Raw genomic sequence first — 19,855 nt, forward strand, 5'->3', positions numbered from 1 at the left:
AAATGTCAGGAATTGTGAAAAACTGAGTTTAAATGTATTTGGCTAAGGTTTATGTAAACTTTTGACTTCAACTGTAAGTGTTGAGACACTTTTCAGATGAAGCTTTAGTGTTTTTAGACATTCAGTGGAAAGACAATGTATTCCATTATAGCCCATTTCAGCCAAGTTCCGGGGTGTTTTTGACAGGTCATTACAAACATTTCCATGGTCGTAATGCTAACGGGTAAAAATGAGAGGCACAAGCAAGAATATGAAAGCAATCAATCCAGTGAGATTTAAGTGACAAGTGGATTTTTGCACCCCTCAAACACATGAACTAGATGGCTAAAAAAGACATCCTCAGGTGGGTGGGACATGCGCATGGCTAATTATTCTGTGACTAAACTACCTGTCAGGCCATTGTGTTTGCATGTCTGATGTCGGCGCCTGAAATACAAGAGGTAGGTTTAAGATTGTTGGATGGATTGCAGTGCCGTTGCCTCATGAGTTTTCATTAGCATACGTCTCCCTGATGAATTAGATTGCAAGGCTGCAATGGCAATTCAGTTATTACTGATGAAGATTTATACAGTATTTGCACATTTTATGGAAGTTGGCTGTGCTTGTTTTTAAAACTTTTTTTTATCTTCAGCTCTGCAGTCCTAGCCAGCTGGAAATGGCGCTGTTTCTGGGTAGGCCTACAGTACCAGTCAAAAGTTTGGACACAAATGCTCATTCATGGGTTTTCTTTAGTTTTACTATTTTCTACACAATACTATGAAATAACACATATGGAATCATGTTTATATTTATGTTTTACATTCTTCAAAGTAGCCACCCTTTGCCTTGATGACAGCTTTGCACAGTCTTGGCATTCTCTCAACCAGCTTCACCTGGGATGCTTTTCCAACAGTCTTGAAGGAGTTCCCACATATGCTGAGCACTAGTTGGCTGCTTTTCCTTCACTCTGTGGTCCAACTCATTCCAAACCATCTCAATTGGGTTGAGGTCAGGTGATTGCGGAGGCCAGGTCATCTGAGCACTCCATAACTCTCCTTCTTGCTCAAATAACCCTTACACAGCCTGGAGGTGTGTTTTGGTCATTGTCCTGTTGAAAAACAAATTCTATTCCCACTAAGCGCAAACCAGATGGGATGACGTATCGCTGCAGAATGCTGTGGTAGCCATGCTGGTTAAGTGTGCCTTGAATTCTAAATAAATCACTGACGGTGTCACCAGCAAAGCATCCCCACACCACATCCACCATGCTTAACGATAGGAACCACTCATGTGGAGATCATCCGTTAACCTACTCTGCATCTCACAAAGACACAGCGCTTAGAACCAAAAATCTAAAATTTGGACTCATCAGACCAAATGACAGATTTCCACCAGTCTAATGTCCATTGCTCATGTTTCTTTGCCCAATCAAGTCTTCTTCTTATTGATGCCCTTTTAGTCGTGGTTTCTTTGCAGCAATTCGACCATGTAGGCCTGATTCACGTAGTCTCTTCTGAACAGTTGATGTTGAGATGTCTATTACTTGAACTCTGTGAAGCATTTATTTGGGCTGCAATCTGAGGCTGGTAATTCAAATGAACTTATCCTCTGCAGCAGAGGTAACTCTGGGTCTTCCTTTCCTGTGGCGGTCCTCGTAGTGCTTGATGGTTTTTCGACTGCACTTAACTTTCAAAATTCTTGAAATTTTCCGGATTGACCGACCTTCATGTCTTAAAGTAATGAAGGACCGTCTTTGCTCTTTTGAGCTGTTCTTGCCATAATATGAACCTTTTTGGTAAAATACCACCTTCTCTATATCACCCTTGTCACAGTACAACTGATTGGCTCAAACGCATTAAGAGGGAAAGAAATTCCACATTCACTTTTAACAAGGCACACCTGTTAATTGAAATGCATTCCAGGTGACTACCTCATGAAGCTGGTTGAGAGAATGCCAAGAGTGTGCAAAGGGTGGCTACTTTGAAGAATCTCATTTGTTTTAACACTTTTTTTTGGTTACTACATGATTCCATATGTGTTATTTCATAGTTTTGATGTCTTCACTATTATTATACAATGTAAAACATAGTAAAAATAATGAAAAACCCTTGAATGAGTAGGCGTGTCCAAACTTTTGACTGGTACTATATATGTTTCTATTGCGTTTTATTTTTAGCGACTCGTTGTTGTAGCTGTTGAAGCATGCTGTATCTGGAGAAGGGGTGGTGTGGGTTCAGGACCCCTCAGGAAATCTAGACTCTTCCTTGGCTGCGTTAGAGACCCATATTTTTCATGGCAGCCCTCATTGTCCTTCATACGAGTTCGGTAGATTGCTAACTCTACACTTTACAAAGCATACACACTTCCCAGTCTCTCTGTAGTGTCTTTCTTTCTGTCTTATACACAACACACACACTTACGGCCGAGAACCATAGAGCATGTTAGGGCGATGAAACAACAGAGCCCCATTCATTTTTGATGGATGGGTGGAAGTGAAGTGGGTGGTTGGGCAATGCAAGCATGGCGAGGGAGCGTTTAACAGGGCAGGACCTAAGTTGTGGAAAGTTGAACTTTATGCAAATACATTGCGATATCGCAGCTGAGCTTGACCAATCGAAGCTCACTATAGCTTCCAGCCACTACTGGATTGACTGTTGATGCCTCCACATGAGGGTGAAGCTAGCGTGGCTATCCAAATTTCACGCTAGTAGTGGATCCCTACTGTTACACACACACACACCAGGACCCTTTTTCTTATTCACCTTCCTTCCATCCGTGTGGTGTGTTTGGGTGAACCCTTGGGAGCAGAGCTAAAAAGGAATTACCATTGTAACATGGGGGCACACAGTAGATTTCTGTTCTGTTTTATTCTGTCTTACATGCATTTTAACACATATTCCTTCTGGCACACTTTCACTCACTCACTCACTCAATGTTTGGTTCTCTCTCTTTCTCTCTCTGTGTGTCTGTTAGATGGTCAGGTCATCCCTCTGGTGGAGCTATCAGCCAAGCAGGTTGCATTCCACATCCCGTTTGAGGTGGTGGAGAAGGTCTACCCTCCTGTCCCAGAGCAGCTGCAGCTCCGCATCGCCTACTGGAGCTTCCCAGAGAATGAGGAGGACATCCGGTGAGGCTGCATACACACGCACACGTTTGTTTTCCTATCCTTGTGGGGACCATAACATTTATTCCCATTCGATTTCCTATTTTCCTTAACCCCTATTTCCTTAACCTAACCCCAATTGTAACCCTGAAGTCTAAAATAGCATTTTCTTTGTGGGGACTGGCGAAATGTCCCTACTTGTCAAACTTTTACTTGTTTTACTATCCTTGTGAGGACTTCTGTTACCCACAAGGATATTAAAACCAAACTGTACACGCGCTCTGAAGTCTGTGAGATCGTCTCGGATTTCCACATGTTCAGAGATATCTGGAGACACACTGATCTTTGTGGGATTGTTGTTAAAGGTCCAATGCAACTGTTTTTCTCTATCAAATTATTTCTGGGTCACAATTTAAGTATCTACTGTGATCGTTTTCAATTAAAATTGTCCACAAGAAAAAGCTTTTTAGCACAGGGCAATTCTCAAGTAAGAATTTTGCTAGGACTGTCTGGGAGTAGTCTAAATGAGGAGGGGAAAAGTGAAAATAAGTTATTGGCAGAGGTTTGGAACTCTTTCTTATTTGTCTATTAACTAATTTACCGCATGGTGATGTCAACATGGAAGGCCAAAACTATCCCACGAAAACAGGCTGAAATTTCAGCCAGTCTTTTCAAACAGCTCTTACACTAAAAGGGCATTATCTTATTTTTCACAGATATTATTTCAACCTCATAGTGTGGAAATATGTATAAAACATAAAATAACATTTTGGACTACACTGGGCCTTTAAAGGATGACAAGGAAATGAAATGGCATGAGGCTTATTGTACATCGTACTCTCTCTGTTTTGAAATCCCATTCCATTTCAGCTTATCACACACCCACTCATTTACATTTACGAAATCACTCAGAACATTCACTCATGCCAAATACTGGGGACCACTCACACATTATACAAATAGCTAGCACTTCTTCAGAGGGGACATAGTATTTGGAGAAGTTAGTGTATCTTAATTTTTCTCTGATCTCATCCCCTCTCTCTGCGGTTCTCCCTCTGCAGGCTGTACTCGTGTCTGGCTAACGGCAGCCCTGATGAGTTCCAGCGAGGGGAGCAGCTGTACAGGATGAGGGCTGTCAAAGACCCTCTGCAGATAGGTGAGCACTGAGCAGTGTCCTTCACCTAATTCCACCACAGCTCTAAGACAACAGCAGCACGGAAGGCTGAACTCTCCAAACATCCAACAAACCTCCATAAAGTTGTCCTGGTCACATATTGGCTAGGCTTTTTCCACAGCCCCACACTCACTCTGTGCTTTGGGCTTCAAAAACTAGTTGTGCATTTATCTAGTTGAACATTTATCCCAGGTCGGATGCTGTTTTCACCTCTGTTGCGTCGGAATCCGGGTGGTGCCTCTGCATATCTCTGCTCATCCCAGATGACTGGATTAGAGCAGCCGGCCAGGGAGGCAGGCAGGATGTGTGGGGATTACATGTGCTTTAATGGCCCTAAATGGTCCAAATGGAGCCTCACTCACCAGTTCTAACAGATAGAGCTCAGTCTGCGCCATGCCACTCTCACCGCTCATCACTAGGGCTTAGAGCTTTCCTGACCCTGTGACACGACAACCTCTGACAACCTCCACTACTCTGGTGGTGATAGGCTACCACTAGGAACCAGGGGTTTTTACCGGTGTGGCCATACACTGATCAATCGCCATTGAGTTTGCCAACCCTCTGTTCACTACTAGAAAGAGAACTTGATGGAGCGTAATCGTGTAGGAATGTTGCTGTTGTACTGTGCCATTTAGGACATTTCCTAGGTCAATGAATGAAACCACAGAGGTGAAATATAGTGCATAGACCTGCTATTACATGGACCACTTCAATGGGCACAGCACCTAGGATTAACTACAGGCCAAGCAGCCTGCCTGAAATCCACTGAGCATTCTACATAATGATTGTGTGACTCATCCATTACACTCAACATCACTGAGATGCCAGCTAGGATCAGAAACTATTGCAGTGAAATGCCCCTTTTTGTACTGTTCAACAGTCGGCATGGTGATTAATGCTTGTAAGTTATGTTAAAGACAATTCTGGGTAGCTGAAAGCCGATATCTAGAGATGTAACCTTTCCCACTGTATTAAACCTTGGAGGGGCATATATTAGCTTTTTCAAATGCATTCATAATGAACCAAGGGGTCTGATTCAAATGTTTACAACCATTTTGAAAGCAAGCGCTTTCTCTTTATCTGCAGTGTGCGCCTCATTGTTTTCCTGCGAGCCCAGGGTATGTCAGTGCTGTATTAGGTTAAACACATTAGAGTTAATTGTGAGGACATGGAAACCATGTCTCCCAGTGGAAGTAGGAGGGGAAAGGAAGTAGGTTAGAGGTGGAGGAGGAGTTGGAGACTGCCAGGTAGGAGCAGAGAAACTGGAGCAGGAACAAAGCTCGGCTGACTGAAGGGGTCCTGTTATGTTGAATCTGGAACAGTTACTCTGAGCCGTTCCTCTACTCCCCCACCTCTCCTACCCTCCCCTCCTGCTCTGTGCCGGCTCGGGCTCACCAGGAGAATGCTGGCTGCTGTCCATTGGGTAAAAGCTTTTGGGCAACGTCCCCCTCTCCCTCTTTTTCCTCCTATCTCCTAGTCTTTCCATGTGCATGGAAATAACTGCCTTTCATTTCCTGTCTGGCAGCCCAGGCTCAGGACGCATTACAGCACTGCTGCTGCACAGTGTCGGCCATCACCCTAGGAGTTCCTGCCCCACTTTATCATAACACTGTGTTTCTCATTCCATTGCTCAAGTCTCATTGTCCCACACAGACAAATAGATGGATGTTACAGAGCAGATATTATCCCCTTTCTCTATTTCTGTCGCTCCCTCTCTTTCTCTCTCAAAGGTTTCCACCTCAGTGCCACCGTGGTGTCGCCCCAGGCTGGCCAATCAAAAGGGGCGTACAATGTGGCTGTCATGTTCGACCGCTGCCGCATCACTTCCTGCAGTTGCACCTGTGGAGCCGGGGCCAAGTGGTGCGCCCATGTGGTGGCCCTCTGCCTCTTCAGGATCCACAACGTGAGTTTAGAGTACAGACACAACATTAATTACACCGCATTACCACATGAAAACACCTATACACCTTTGTGCTGCAATTATAGTACAGTATACATGTGAGTTAGTGTAGTACTGTGATAACGGTCAATTCCATTTCAATTTAGGAACTTTTACTCCAACCCTGGTACAGACACAAGCCATAGCCTATAGATGGGTTGACAACGTCACAACAATTATTTGTGTGCAACTCCGAGTTCAAAGGCTCTGTGTTGTTGTCATAGATTGCTAGCAGCAATGACTAGAAGCTGTTGTTTGGTGAATTGTAGATGACTTGTTTCAGCTGGTTGTATTTGTTCTTAATACCATGTCTTGCTTTGAGGTGTTTTGACGCTTGTCACTTCTATGCTAATATGGCTAGGGTTAGCTAGACAGCTAACCAACAACTGTAACAATGTATTTGTACAACCAACAAGTGCTTCTTGGGCAAATGTATTTGTTTTTTCCAAAACATTTGCAGACGAAATATAACTTATTTACGCGTAGTAGTAATAATGTAATAATCCTTTGATTGTAAGCCAACCCTGTCTGTTTTTAAGTCGTGGTTGCACTTATATCGGTTTTGTTGGTAAACACCCCTACCATCTATATAACACATTACTGTTCGAATACATTGTATGTATTCAAATAGCCTACAGATTTGCTGTATATATGTACGGAATTGTCTATCTGTGACTCATAGGGTGTAAGAGAGTGCTGAGGCACTATGAGTGTGTATGTGTGGGAGGCTCTGATGTCTTTGGGTGGAGGACTGTCTGTTCTCTACTGATATCACAGTGTAGGTGGGTCTTGCAAGGTCTGAGTGTGTGTGTTGGCATGAACGAGTGTGTGGGCTCAGTTCAGCCTTTGACGTTCAGATGTTCTGAGATCATATAATCCCATGGCACTAAAAACAAATTATGCCATATGATCAGAATCAGAAAATTACATTGATCTTAAACTCTGCAAATCCTCATATTTGTTTTCCACTGGAGAACAACCTGATCTCTCTCTTTCTGTCTTATTCTCTCTCATTCTATGTAATTATCAGTCCAGGAGAGAGCCTAGTCTCCCATAGCCATACCCCCACTCCCTGCTGTGTAGGTCTTCTCCCACTTCCGACTGTCAGCTGTTCTGTGGCACGCACACACACACACCTCCATAGCTTTCTTGTGACCTTTTATCAGGCGCACATGGACCCTCATTAACCATTATTGTATTGAATGGAATTGAATAGCTGTAAAGTAATTAACATCTCTCAGGCCCAGATGGGAGGCCGGCCTTTTCACCCTCTCTATGAAGGTGGATATTGAAAACCTGTCGCCCTAGGCGACGCCATTCTCGCAAAGCCATGGGGGCTATGTTATGCTTAGACCTTTCCAGTTATTCAGTCCACTTACTTGCCATAAGAGGTGACATTTTGCTATGACAAAAGAGCAATGCAGAGGTCAAAACAGATTTAATCACTCCAAATACTCAGCAGGGAATGGAACAGTTGCCACGTCCCTCTCATGGGTTGGACATCAAATCATGAGAGGTCTTCAAAGTAATGCTGCTACAGGTATTGTGAGAAATACAGACCCACTAGTGCAGTTTTTTGGGGGGGTTGTGTTAAAATGGGGAACCGTAGGGTGTAGCTTTGAAATAATACATTATTAATAACCATTTTTTTTATTTCCTGAAATTCCGTGTCTACTGAGAGCATGATCACACGGTGTGTCAGAATATAGGCACTGTGCTTTCAACAAGAAGTTGTCTAAATGTGTATCTTCTCAGGCATACATCCACAGGTCTGTGTCTTCCCTGTTCCTCTCAAGGGCGCTTGATCACACATACAGGCTCGCGCACACACATACAGGCACGCACACACACATACGCACGTACACAGTTCAACTTGAGTGTGCTCATTTAGTTGCACATTATGAAACCACTCCAGAAGAACCACGTGATAAATACCAAGCACACACACACACACACCTCAGCACAGAACTCTTGACTGGTAAGTGTGTAAAGCAATGTACATTAACACCCCTAAAGAACTGATCCATCTGTTATAACCTCTGACGATCTCAAAGTATTTTATTCTGAAATGTTTTGGTCAGAGATCAGCAGAAGATCGTCACCGAAAGGTTGGGGGTTAGGGGGAGTGTGTTGGCAATGGGCATATCTGCTGCTGATGTATAATCCTATTAATGAGTTTGGAATGGGGAGAGGCTATACGTCTGGTGCCCAAATGGATGACGTTTGTCTGCCAAGCAAGAGTCGAGTGGAGATGAACGGACTCAGCTCAGTTTTTTAGTCAGTCGTCCCGATGAGCCCTTCCCAGCAAGCTAGCTAGTTTATTTTTGTGGCTAGAAACTTCGGCGAGAATTTGAAACTTGTCTGTCGAAATTGGGACTTGGGAGTGTTTAGAATCATTCTGTTTTTATTGGAGTAATTGTTCTGTTTATTTTTTAATTATTTGAATGTAACGTTAGACATTAATTCCGTAGTTGTACATTTTCAGGTGAAAATCACAACAAATGTTGCACTTTAGCTGTCACCCTGGCCTTATATTGGCTAAACTATCTAGCTACTTCCCTCTCCTTACTGCGGCAAGCGGGAGCGAAGTACACTGCCCCGTGTTGCCGGGTTTTCAGCGCAAATCTCCCCATTGAGCAGAATAGGCTGTATCACTGTGACATCCAGATGGTTACTACCAATACGTTATTTCTCATGTAGGCTGCTATCCTACTCAAAATATAATGAAGTGGGACGGAACAAATTGGAGATGGTGACCAATGCTAAAAATTATTTCTCCCTCGCCCTTCAAAATACACATCACTTCCTTTCAAAAGTTTTAACTAGCACCATGCTGTTGCCAGCATAAACAAAGGGCATATCAGAACGACTCTCGACTCTCAGCTGTGCGACACACTTCATCCATTTAGGCACCAGGCATGTCCGTATAGCCTCTCCCCATTAAATGTTCTTTAGCAGGCTATTAGAGCACAAGCATGCCGCTGTTCCTCCCTATCTTGCTGTTTGTGCTATTTACCCTAAAACATACTCGGCCCATCATCATTATATCATACCCTCTGTTCCTTTCTCTTGTCTCCATCCTGGGCCAGGAATCCCAAGTGTTTCTGCTCACCACACAGTAGTAGCAGACCACCTCTCTCTCTCTTTCCCGTCTCTCTAGTCTTATTTTAATGTGAGGTATATTATAACCACTTTCTGTTGTAGTGGTGTCTTGTACTGTACGACCCCCGAACTTGAAGTTTGTTGCACACCTACATTTCAGTTTATATTTTAATTCTCTGCATTTAAACTCAGTGTGTGAACAGGAAACCGAGCAAGGTGAGATACTAAATGTACACTAATACCTGTCACTCCTTTGTTTGTCTGCCAGGCGTCTGCAGTGTGCTTGCGAGCCCCCGTGTCAGAGTCCCTGTCCCGGCTGCAGAGGGACCAGCTGCAGAAGTTTGCCCAGTACCTCATCAGTGAGCTTCCCCAACAGGTCAGACTGTCGCACCACACTAACTGGTTAGATTATCTGCTAGCTTCACTTCAGGAATAATGGGTTTGCTGGGTATCTCAATGTGGAGAGTCATCATAACTAGGAGGCAAGTCCCAACCACTGAAAGTTACATTCAAATGTGTAAATTGTATTAGCAAAGCCATATATTGTGCATGGAATCTTAGACACATTTCTAAATCCCGTTAGGCTCTTCAAAAACATTTAGATAATGTTGTTTATCTACTGAAGAGCACCAATAGTTGCAAAAATACATTCAGTTGAATGTGTGAACAATGTTGTCCTACCTCACAGTGGCTAGGTCTGTAGAGGTAGCTATGCTCCGCCTGTTACATGCCCAGTCTCAATACTCCCTTTGTCTGCCCCCTGTGCTACTGGGATAAAGAACACACAGTAGTTGCATTGTCTCCTTATGTATTACAGTCAATAGTGCAGTGTTGGTCAGTGTAATGTTACTCAGGTCTAAGGCCAACTGTATTTCTTAGCTGTAATTAGAGCCTTGTGTTCAAAATGTAGGATTTAACAAGTAGCCATGAGAAGCTATACCCCAACCCTGAAACAATGGCGAAACCGATTGTCATAACCTATCATTAATGGATCTGAAACAGATTCTATCATACTCATTAAAACTGATCTGTTATTTTTCTCCTCCAGATTTTGCCCACAGCCCAGAGGCTTCTGGATGAGCTCCTGTCCTCCCAGTCCACAGCCATCAACACAGTGTGTGGGGCTCCCGGTACGCCCTGCCAGCCTGCACTTCTGTTTGCCTCCTGCAGGGGGCAGCCTCTACTTATCTCTCACAAGGGTTCATAATGTGATCGGAGACGATGATAATGAGTCAAAGTGCTGTGTATTGTATGGGGTGTAACTCACCACATCCGCCACCAATATGAGATAGGGGTTGCGTCCCACGCCCACAACTGTAGATAGTGCAAATGGTAGAGAGAGGCCTGAGGGCATTTTGCTCATTTGTATATATGTGTGGTTTGAGCATGCTATAAAGTGGTTCAGATGGCCCTCACATGACATGTTTCCCAATTATCAGCTTAAATCAGCATCTTGACATTTGTTGTATTGCATTTCTCTGGCTTTGTGTTTACTTCCTGTCTCCTGTGTACAGACCCCACTGCTGGCCCCTCAGCCTCTGATCAGAGCACCTGGTATCTAGATGAGTCTACGCTCAGTGACAACATCAAGAAGACTCTGCACAAGTTCTGTGGCCCTTCTCCTGTTGTCTTCAGGTAAGACAGAGACTGGCATAGTCAAAGGCAACAGGAATATTAAGGAGAGGACGCCGGTAATGTGTGGAAGTATACTTGCTAACCTGTGTGTGTGCACCCTCTCTCCCGGTGCAGTGACGTCAACTCCATGTACCTGTCATCCACGGAGCCTCCGGCGGCGGCAGAGTGGGCATGTCTGCTGAGGCCGCTGAGGGGGCGGGAGCCCGAGGGGATCTGGAACCTCCTTTCCATCGTCAGGGAGATGCTCAAGAGGAGAGACAGCAACGCTGCACCCCTACTAGAGATCCTCACTGAGCAGTGTCTCACTTATGAACAGGTAACCCACACGTTACATACATACTTATTCACACATGATAGGACAGAGGTGACTGTTCTCTCCGCAGATCATTGGCTGGTGGTACAGCGTGCGTACTTCGGCATCCCACAGCAGTGCCAGCGGGCACACGGGGCGCAGTAACGGGCAGTCGGAGGTGGCAGCCCACGCCTGCGCCAGCATGTGTGATGAGATGGTCGTTCTGTGGAGGCTGGCTGTCCTAGACCCCACCATGAGCCCTCATAGGTGAGGTCACTTCCCTTTCTTTCTGTCTAACACTTACTTAGCCTTGGTTTCCTACATCAACTAGAATAGTGTCTAATACTGACAACACAGCAGCACTCCTGTCTCTCTTACCTTCAATTAAATTCTCACTTTCACAACCCATCCCAGGTCTATATCTGTCTGTGTTGGGTCTATATACACTCTTTTGAGGCTCTGTTAAGTTAATCTGGTTAGAGCAGTAAGTGTTTGGGACATTGAGTGTATTAGACCAGGGCATCCTCCTGATTCACTGTGCCCTGATTGCTGCTTGGCTTTTAGAGTGCTATGTGGTCTCACTCGACAATGTGTTAAATTAGCTCTTTGAGATGCAATGACAGAAAGCGAAATAAGGAAAAACGGTGTCAGTTTCTTGCAGAAAGCTCTTTGTGTATGTGTCTTTCAGTTAGTGGCAATTATGAGAATAATGGTGTGTGTGCTTGTTTGTTACTATCGTCTCGGCTCTGTGGCCCTTGTTTCCTGGACTGACTATAACAATGTGTGTCTACGTTTCTTTTTACACCATCCCATAGGCGTTTGGAGCTGGCTGCCCAGCTCAAGCAGTGGCATCTGAAAGTGATTGAGATCGTGAAGCGAGGACAACACCGTAAGTCCCTGGACAAACTGTTCCAGGGCTTCAAGCCAGCCGTGGAGTCCTGCTACTTCAACTGGGAGGTGGCCTACCCACTGCCAGGCATCACCTACTGCAGTGCAGACAAGAAGAGCGCTTCCTTCTGCTGGGCCAGGGCAGTGCAGCAGCAGAGAGGGGCCAAGGCTGGCCTGGCTGGAGACCCCCCTGAACCTGGAGGAGGGAGATCTGGCAGCTCTGAGGGAGGTGGGGGAGACTACAAGGGCAGAAGTCCCCAACAAGAAGTGGCGGTCAGGCCCAAAGAGACCATTGTGAGCAAGAGGAAGGGGTTGTCGGCTGGGGGCGGAGGAGGGGTCCTAGTGCGGCTAGGGGGCAGTGTGTCTCTCTCTCTAGAGGAGGGCAGTAGTAAGGGGATGTACAAAGGCGCAGGTTCCTCCTCGTCCACTGGGAGCAAGGCTAAGATAGCCCAGGGGGGCAAGTCGTCCTCTGGGGGATCAGGAGTGGTAGGGGGAAAACACCAAGCGGCCAAGCGGCGCACCAGCAGTGAGGACAGCTCCCTCGAGCCTGACATGGCCGAGCTGAGCCTGGATGATGGCTCCAGTCTGGCGCTGGGTGCTGAGGCCAGCAACACCTTTGACTTCACGCCCCCGCCCCCCGAGATGCTGCCCTCACCAAGCCCGCTACTCAGAGAGCCACACAAATACAGTGGGGGAGGGAAAGGGGCCGGAAACACGCCCAAGGAGCGTGCCTTCGAGGGCAAACGGGCCACCCTTGCTGCCACCCTGCCTGCCACTGAATCCCAACCCGCCTTCCCCACCAAAGAGAACGCTGCTGTCATCGTGGAAGCAGCCATTTCCGTGGTGAATGTGGAGGCGGAGATGAATGGAAATGAGGAGGCGGCCATCGCTGGAGATGCTCGGCCCTCTACCTCGGTTGTTACCGTGACTGCAGCTGCCGCCAAGTCACCACATGATGGCCGCCGAGAAACTGGCACTGGAGCCGTAGCACTGCCCAATCAGGCCCCAGAGGGAGCAGCAGGGGCAGGAGGAGACCCTGTAGGAGAGGATGACTACCAGGCCTACTTTCTGAATTCAGCTAATGAGGAGGGGGCAGAGAGAGTGTCGGAGAACAACAATGAGGAGGAACCAGACATCTTTGCTGGGATCAAGCCACTGGAGCAGGAGGGCCAGATGGAGGTGCTGTTTGCGTGTGCAGAGGCCCTCCACGCTCACGGCTACAGCAACGATGCCTGCAGACTGGCAGTGGAGCTGGCCGGAGACCTGCTGGCCAACCCTCCAGACCTGAAGGTGGAGCAGCCCCAGACCAAGGGCAAGAAGAGCAAGGTGTCCACCAGCAGGCAGACCCAGGTGGCCACTAACACGTTGGTTAAGACCTCCTTCCTGCTGACGGTGCTGAGCGAGAGGCTGGAGCTCCACAACCTGGCCTTCAGCACGGGTATGTTCTCTCTTGAGCTGCAGAGGCCCCCAGCCTCCACCAAGGCCCTGGAGGTCAAGCTTGCTTACCAGGAGTCAGAGGTGGTGGCTCTGCTGAAGAAAATCCCTCTGGGTCTGGTGGAGATGACGTCCATACGGGACAGGGCCGAGCAGCTCCGAGATGGGAACTTCTGTGACTACAGGCCTGTCCTGCCCCTCATGCTGGCCAGCTTCATATTTGATGTGCTGTGTACCCCAGGTGAATCTTGCTACATATTTTTAATTCGCCATGTTTTTTCCTTCCACATTGAGATTCTGTTTGAGCTCACACACTACATACACAGATATATAACGTTTACTTGTTAATGGATCTGAATTACACATCATGCAGTCATCACACAAGTGAGACTTCCAGTCATTTATATTTTACCTAGTCCCCCTCTATCTTGTTTGTACAGTTGTGTCCCCCACAGGTTCCCGTCCGCCTAGCCGTAACCGGAACAATGAGATGCCTGGAGATGAGGAGCTGGGCTTTGAGGCGGCTGTAGCAGCACTGGGTAAGTTCAACCACAAGGTTTTTTGCATTTACACCTTCAGAAAGAGGTAGGTGCCATTTAGTGGTTCCGTGTTGAGGTTAGTGATACTTAAATAGGAAAACGTCCCGGTGCTAGTTTGGCTTAGAAACAGATGAACTCTTTTGCTTCGGTCTTCATCTTTCTAACCCCCTGGTGTAGGTATGAAGACCACAGTGAGCGAGGCAGAGCATCCTCTGCTATGTGAGGGGACCAGGAGAGAGAAAGGAGACTTGGCTCTGGCCCTCATGATCACATACAAGGATGACCAGAGCAAGCTGAAAAAGGTAGACCTTCTGCACTGTGGCCAGTAGAATAACTAGTTACCATTTTTTGGAATGCATTGTATGGCTTGTGGATGACGCTCCCTCTCTCTCTGACCTTCCAGATCCTGGACAAGCTGCTGGACAGAGAGAGCCAGACCCACAAGCCCCAGACCCTGAGCTCTTTCTACTCCAGCAAGCCAGCTGCCAGCAGCCAAAGGAGCCCGTCCAAGCACACTGCCCACACTGCTCACGGACACGGAGGTGCCACAGGAGGGGTGTCCAAACATGCCCCCAACGCCACAGCTGCAGCCGGGTCCTCCTCCTCCTCCTTGCAAGCGGTGGCTGCTGGGGGGGCGGCAGGACAGCAGGCAGGTCTGGCAGGCAGTGGGGTGCAGAACAACTCCACAGCCGGAGAGTGTGTCAGTGAGGCCAGAGAGCAAGGTGAGGCACAGACGACAGGGTGGTAATGACATACTTTACCAGTGATGCACTGAACATGAGGTGTTACCCTACCTATGCGAAACAGATTTGTTGAAAATGGAAGGAATTTGTTTAATCCAACTCTGTTGCTACTGTTTAGATGTAAAACTTATTCAGTACTTAACTTATTGTCTTAGCAGATGGTGTCCAGCCTGCGTCATGTGACCAGCCGAGTGAGGCTGTCCCATTCAAGCCAGAGGGCACAGTGCCGAGCCGCTTGGCGCTGGGAGGACGGGGCGCATACAGCGGGCGCTGCTGGGGCTCTCCTGTCCGCCAGAAGAAGAAACACACAGGTAACCATGACAACCCCACCTAAACCTCAGATTAAGACACTGGCTGTCTCTCAAATAACAGCCTATACTGTATAGTGTGCACTGCATTTGAACAGGGTGTATTGTATGGCTCGAATGGCCATCTAGAGGTAGTATTGACACGTGGCTGACTAGATAGAAGTTTGAGTTTTAAGTGTTTTGTCCCAGGCATGGCGAGTATCGACAGCAGTGCTCCTGAGACCACCTCAGACAGCTCCCCCACCCTTAGTCGACGCCCGCTCAGAGGGGGCTGGGCTGCAGCTTCCTGGGGGAGGGGCCAAGACAGTGACAGCATCAGCAGCTCCTCTTCTGATTCGTTAGGCTCCTCCTCATCCAGTGGCTCTCGCAGGGCCGGAGGCGGAGCTAGGGCAAAGAGCACAGACACCAGCAGGTGAGTGACTTCTACATATTCTATACACGTGTTGATGCCATCGGATTATTGGAGAACTCAACTAAGGTATTCACAAAAATATGCTAATTGAACATTCCTCTTCTCGCTCCCCTCTTAGATATAAAGGGCGTCGTCCCGAGTGTCATGCACCACATGTGCCCAACCAACCGTCGGAGGCGGCGGCCCACTTCTATTTCGAGCTGGCCAAGACCGTGCTGATCAAGGCCGGGGGCAACAGCTCTACCTCCATCTTCACCCAGCCCTCAGCCAGTGGAGGCCACCAGGGGCCCCACCGCAATTTGCACCTCTGTGCCTTTGAGATCGGCCTGTACGCCCTAGGCCTGCACAACTTTGTCTCACCTAACTGGCTCTCCAGGACCTACTCCTCCCACGTCTCCTGGATCACAGGTGAGGAGCTTTATTTTTCTCTGTCTTTTCTCATCGGGATAGGTCAGCCCAAAAGCGAAGTTTCTTCTTTCATAGTCCATGAGACAGTAGTAGCTATAATGAATGTCTCTCCCTCTTCCCCTCCAGGCCAGGCCATGGAGATCGGCAGTGCTGCCCTCAACATCCTGGTGGAATGCTGGGACGGGCACCTCACCCCTCCCGAGGTGGCATCACTGGCCGACAGAGCATCACGGGCGCGGGACCCCAACATGGTTCGCGCTGCGGCTGAGCTGGCCCTAAGCTGCCTGCCCCATGCACACGCCCTCAACCCCAATGAGATCCAGAGGGCCCTGGTGCAGTGCAAGGAACAGGTACATGTCCGGTACTCTTCAGTTCTGCAGAAGACACATCGGACTACTCATGTAGGCTGGGCATCCTTTTTATTCTTTTACCCTTTTATCCATTTTCTCTCTAAAATGCACTTTTTCCCCTAAATCTCCTCATCCTTTCTTCTCTCTCTCTTTTCTTCACCTCGTCCCCGCTTCTCTCCCTGCAGGACAACGTGATGCTCGAGAAAGCCTGTATGGCTGTAGAGGAGGCAGCCAAGGGGGGCGGTGTTTACCCTGAGGTTCTGTTTGAGGTGGCCCACCAGTGGTACTGGCTCTATGAGCAGACAGTAGGCGGGGGGTCAGGGGCCCAGCGTGAAGGCCCGGGACGCTGTGGGGCCAACGGTGGAGCCGGAAGGAGGCCCCCAGAGATGGGCCATGGTGTAATGGACAACATTGGCAACATGGATTCCTCCGGCGTCGCCACGGTGACGGCCTCAGTGACAGCAGCGGCTGTGGTGCCCGTCATCTCTGTGGGCTCCACCATCTACCAATCACACGCCCTTCCCGGCTCGGCCATGGCCCACCCCCACACCCAGGGCCTGCACCCCTACACCACCATCCAGGCCCACCTACCCACAGTCTGCACCCCCCAATACCTGGGGCACCCACTGCAGCACGTCCCCCGGCCCACTGTATTCCCCGTGTCAGGGGGTGCCTACCCACAGGTAAGAGGACTGTCTGGAGGGAGGGAGGGCAGGAAGACAAGGAGATACTGATAAGATGGGCTGAGGGAGAGATGGTAGGGGAGAAGAATTCAATAAGAGATGGACATGGAGAAGGCAATAAGAGTCAAATTGAAATAACAACAACAACAAAAATATTTAACTAGGTAAGTCAGTTAAATTCTTAATTTACAATGCCGGCCAAACCCTCCCCTAACCCGGACGACGCTGGGACAATTGTGCGCCACTCTATGGGACTCCCGATCATGGCCGGTTGTGATACAGCCCGGGATAAAACCAGGGTCTGTAGTGATGCCTGTAGCACTGAGATGCAGTGCCTGAGACCGCTGCGCCACTCGGTACTTACTATCACAAATAAACTCAGAAATAGGCTGGTTGAGAATCATTACTATGGCTTCCAGTGAAGCACTGTGCTGATAGTTGTTACATCTTAAGTAGCTTCCATCTACTTTGAAGACATAACGTATCCCTATACACCCCCAACTTTGCTTCACACTAGATGCAAGCCTTCTCTCAGTCCCTAGAACATCACAGAGAATATCAGATGGTAGAGACTGCTCCACCCTGTTTGGAACTCACAAGATCCATTTGAGAATGAGACGGTGAATCTGGAGACTTTAACGCACAGTTTTGCATTCCCTTTATTTAATTCTATTTATTTCTATTATTGGTATTTTTTATTACAACTTTGATTTCATACACCTGTTTCTGTATATTTTATTTTATGAACTTTTTGGTTTCATTAAAAACTTGTGACAGTTTTTACAGTATAAAATTGAGATGGGGGGGGCAGAAAGATGTACAGACAACAATGACACTGAGTTTCAAGGCGACTCAACTAGACAACTGGACCACTGCCAAGTGATCAGTATGCACCGGTGTACCCATAGTGTTTGACTTCAAAAATAGCAATTTCTCAAGCAATAATTTTGCTAGGGCTGTTTGGGAGTGGTCTGAGTGGGGAGGGGAACACTGAAAACTAGCTGTTATTGGAATAAAGGTTTGGATCTCTCTTTAATATTGTCACCAGGCAAAACTCCATGCCACCACAACAGGCTGAAATTCCAGGCAGTCTTTTCAAACAGCTCTTACACTAAAAGGGAATTGTCACCAATTTCATAGTACTATTCCAACTTCATAGTGTGAAAATGTATATAAAACACAGAAAAATCTAATTTTTGACTGCACTGTGCCTTTAAGCCCACGACCATTGTCTTTCGTCACTCCGTGTTGCTCGTCCCTCAGTGCAGACGAATGTCACACTATCTGGCATAAGACAGTGTCCCAGGACTGCAACAGAGAATAGCATCTAACTAATTTTAAGTGTGTCTGTGTGCCCTCTCAGGGAATGCACCCGGCCTTTATCGGTGCCCAGTACCCGTTCTCAGTGGCCACTGGCCCCCATCCGCCCATGGCAGCGACAGCGGTCACCTTCCCTGGTGTTCCCGTGCCGTCCATGACCCAGATCGCCGTCCACCCCTATCACACCGAGACCGGCCTGCCTCTTAGCACCACTGTAGCAGGTGAGCAGAGACCACTGCTGTGGGTGTGTGCATGCACGTCTTTGTCCCTTGTATGTCTATAATGTAAAATAATAAACTATTTAACCCATGTAAGTGTGTGTATAGTTGATGGTTCACATTTGATAGCAGAAGTTGTTAAAAAAAAAAAAAGTTTGAACTTGGATGTTTTATAATGGACTCTCTATGGCACTCTCAGGAGCCGCATCTTTTTCCCCTTTCTATCCAGTAGGTGGTGTCCATTCAGGCGCCACAATCCAGGCCATTCAGGGGTCCTCTCTTCCTGGAATGTCTTCTCAGCCTGTCTCATTGGTCAGCGCCCCATTCCCGTCTGAAGACGAGCAGCATAGCCAGCCAATCAGCCAGCAGGGCCTTCACTACCTGCACTCAGCATACAGAGTTGGTGAGGAACAACCATTCTTTTAAGTGACCATGATAAGCATCTCTAGATGGTATAAGCACTGGGAATATCAGTTTAATCATTTTCTATGGTTAAGCTTTTTATTCAAACTAATTGGTGGTGTTGATAACTGTGATATTTGACCCTGACTCTTTGATAGGCATGCTAGCATTGGAGATGCTGGGTAGGAGGGCTCACAACGACCACCCCAATAACTTCTCCCGCAGCCCCCCATACACAGAGGACGTCAAGTGGCTCCTGGGCCTGGCTGCACGGCTAGGTGAGAAAGGGCAGGGGTGAAGAGGGCATTCTGCAGGCATCTTTGATTCTAGTGGTTGTTTGATCTATTACGGTGTTTTGGGAATTATAGATTTGAATTATTGATACACCAGCATAATGGTATCTGGTGGTTTACGAAGGTGAGGACTACAGTTGAATGCTAAGTAAGACACATAAACAGAAATATCGATATCGGAGCACTGCATTTTCTGTGTATGTTGAGAGGATTTTACTGAAATGACAGGGTACTCTGCCAGAATTCAAAGTAGAACATATGTTAGCCATAGACTTATGTTAATTGTCATTAAATACTAAATGTTCCCGGTTCTCCCATCCTCTCCAGGGGTGAACTACGTGTACCAGTTCTGTGTGGGTGCGGCTAAGGGCGTGCTCAGCCCCTTTGTCCTTCAGGAGATCATCATGGAGGCTCTCCAGAGACTGAACCCCGCCCACATCCATGCCCACCTCCGCACGCCTGCCTTCCACCAACTGGTGCAGCGCTGCCAGCAGGCCTACCTACAGGTAACACCAGGGTCCAGGCTGCAAACTACCCTCTAGATCCTTCCCTTAGCCCCTTCAACAGGCCTATTGACAGGTAACACCAGAGCCTAGGCTGCAAACAACCCCTAACCATTTGGCCAGGTATGTA

The 19,855-nt window shown here is 47.5% G+C and overlaps 1 protein-coding gene across 12 annotated transcripts in view; it reads left to right on the forward strand.

Moving 5' to 3' along the window:
- Nucleotides 1-19,855, forward strand: part of zswim8 (zinc finger, SWIM-type containing 8) — a 32,574-nt gene that overhangs the window by 9,331 nt on the left and 3,388 nt on the right. For 3 of the 12 annotated variants that reach the window (XM_042323554.1, XM_042323555.1, XM_042323556.1), the window contains 21 exons: nucleotides 2,953-3,106; nucleotides 4,144-4,238; nucleotides 5,987-6,159; nucleotides 9,566-9,673; nucleotides 10,346-10,427; nucleotides 10,812-10,932; nucleotides 11,047-11,248; nucleotides 11,316-11,491; nucleotides 12,040-13,787; nucleotides 13,978-14,085; nucleotides 14,263-14,387; nucleotides 14,489-14,807; nucleotides 14,984-15,139; nucleotides 15,326-15,548; nucleotides 15,667-15,956; nucleotides 16,083-16,357; nucleotides 16,492-16,989; nucleotides 18,332-18,530; nucleotides 18,727-18,930; nucleotides 19,088-19,207; nucleotides 19,550-19,728. In XM_042323554.1, the coding sequence (XP_042179488.1) occupies nucleotides 2,953-3,106; nucleotides 4,144-4,238; nucleotides 5,987-6,159; nucleotides 9,566-9,673; nucleotides 10,346-10,427; nucleotides 10,812-10,932; nucleotides 11,047-11,248; nucleotides 11,316-11,491; nucleotides 12,040-13,787; nucleotides 13,978-14,085; nucleotides 14,263-14,387; nucleotides 14,489-14,807; nucleotides 14,984-15,139; nucleotides 15,326-15,548; nucleotides 15,667-15,956; nucleotides 16,083-16,357; nucleotides 16,492-16,989; nucleotides 18,332-18,530; nucleotides 18,727-18,930; nucleotides 19,088-19,207; nucleotides 19,550-19,728 (5,555 nt within the window). The remainder of the gene's footprint in view (nucleotides 1-2,952; nucleotides 3,107-4,143; nucleotides 4,239-5,986; nucleotides 6,160-9,565; nucleotides 9,674-10,345; nucleotides 10,428-10,811; nucleotides 10,933-11,046; nucleotides 11,249-11,315; nucleotides 11,492-12,039; nucleotides 13,788-13,977; nucleotides 14,086-14,262; nucleotides 14,388-14,488; nucleotides 14,808-14,983; nucleotides 15,140-15,325; nucleotides 15,549-15,666; nucleotides 15,957-16,082; nucleotides 16,358-16,491; nucleotides 16,990-18,331; nucleotides 18,531-18,726; nucleotides 18,931-19,087; nucleotides 19,208-19,549; nucleotides 19,729-19,855) is intronic. The other 9 variants (XM_042323559.1, XM_042323558.1, XM_042323560.1 and 6 more) reach the window with 9 other exon arrangements.

This window comes from Oncorhynchus tshawytscha, linkage group LG06, assembly GCF_018296145.1.
Source record: "Oncorhynchus tshawytscha isolate Ot180627B linkage group LG06, Otsh_v2.0, whole genome shotgun sequence".
NCBI lineage: Eukaryota > Metazoa > Chordata > Actinopteri > Salmoniformes > Salmonidae > Oncorhynchus > Oncorhynchus tshawytscha.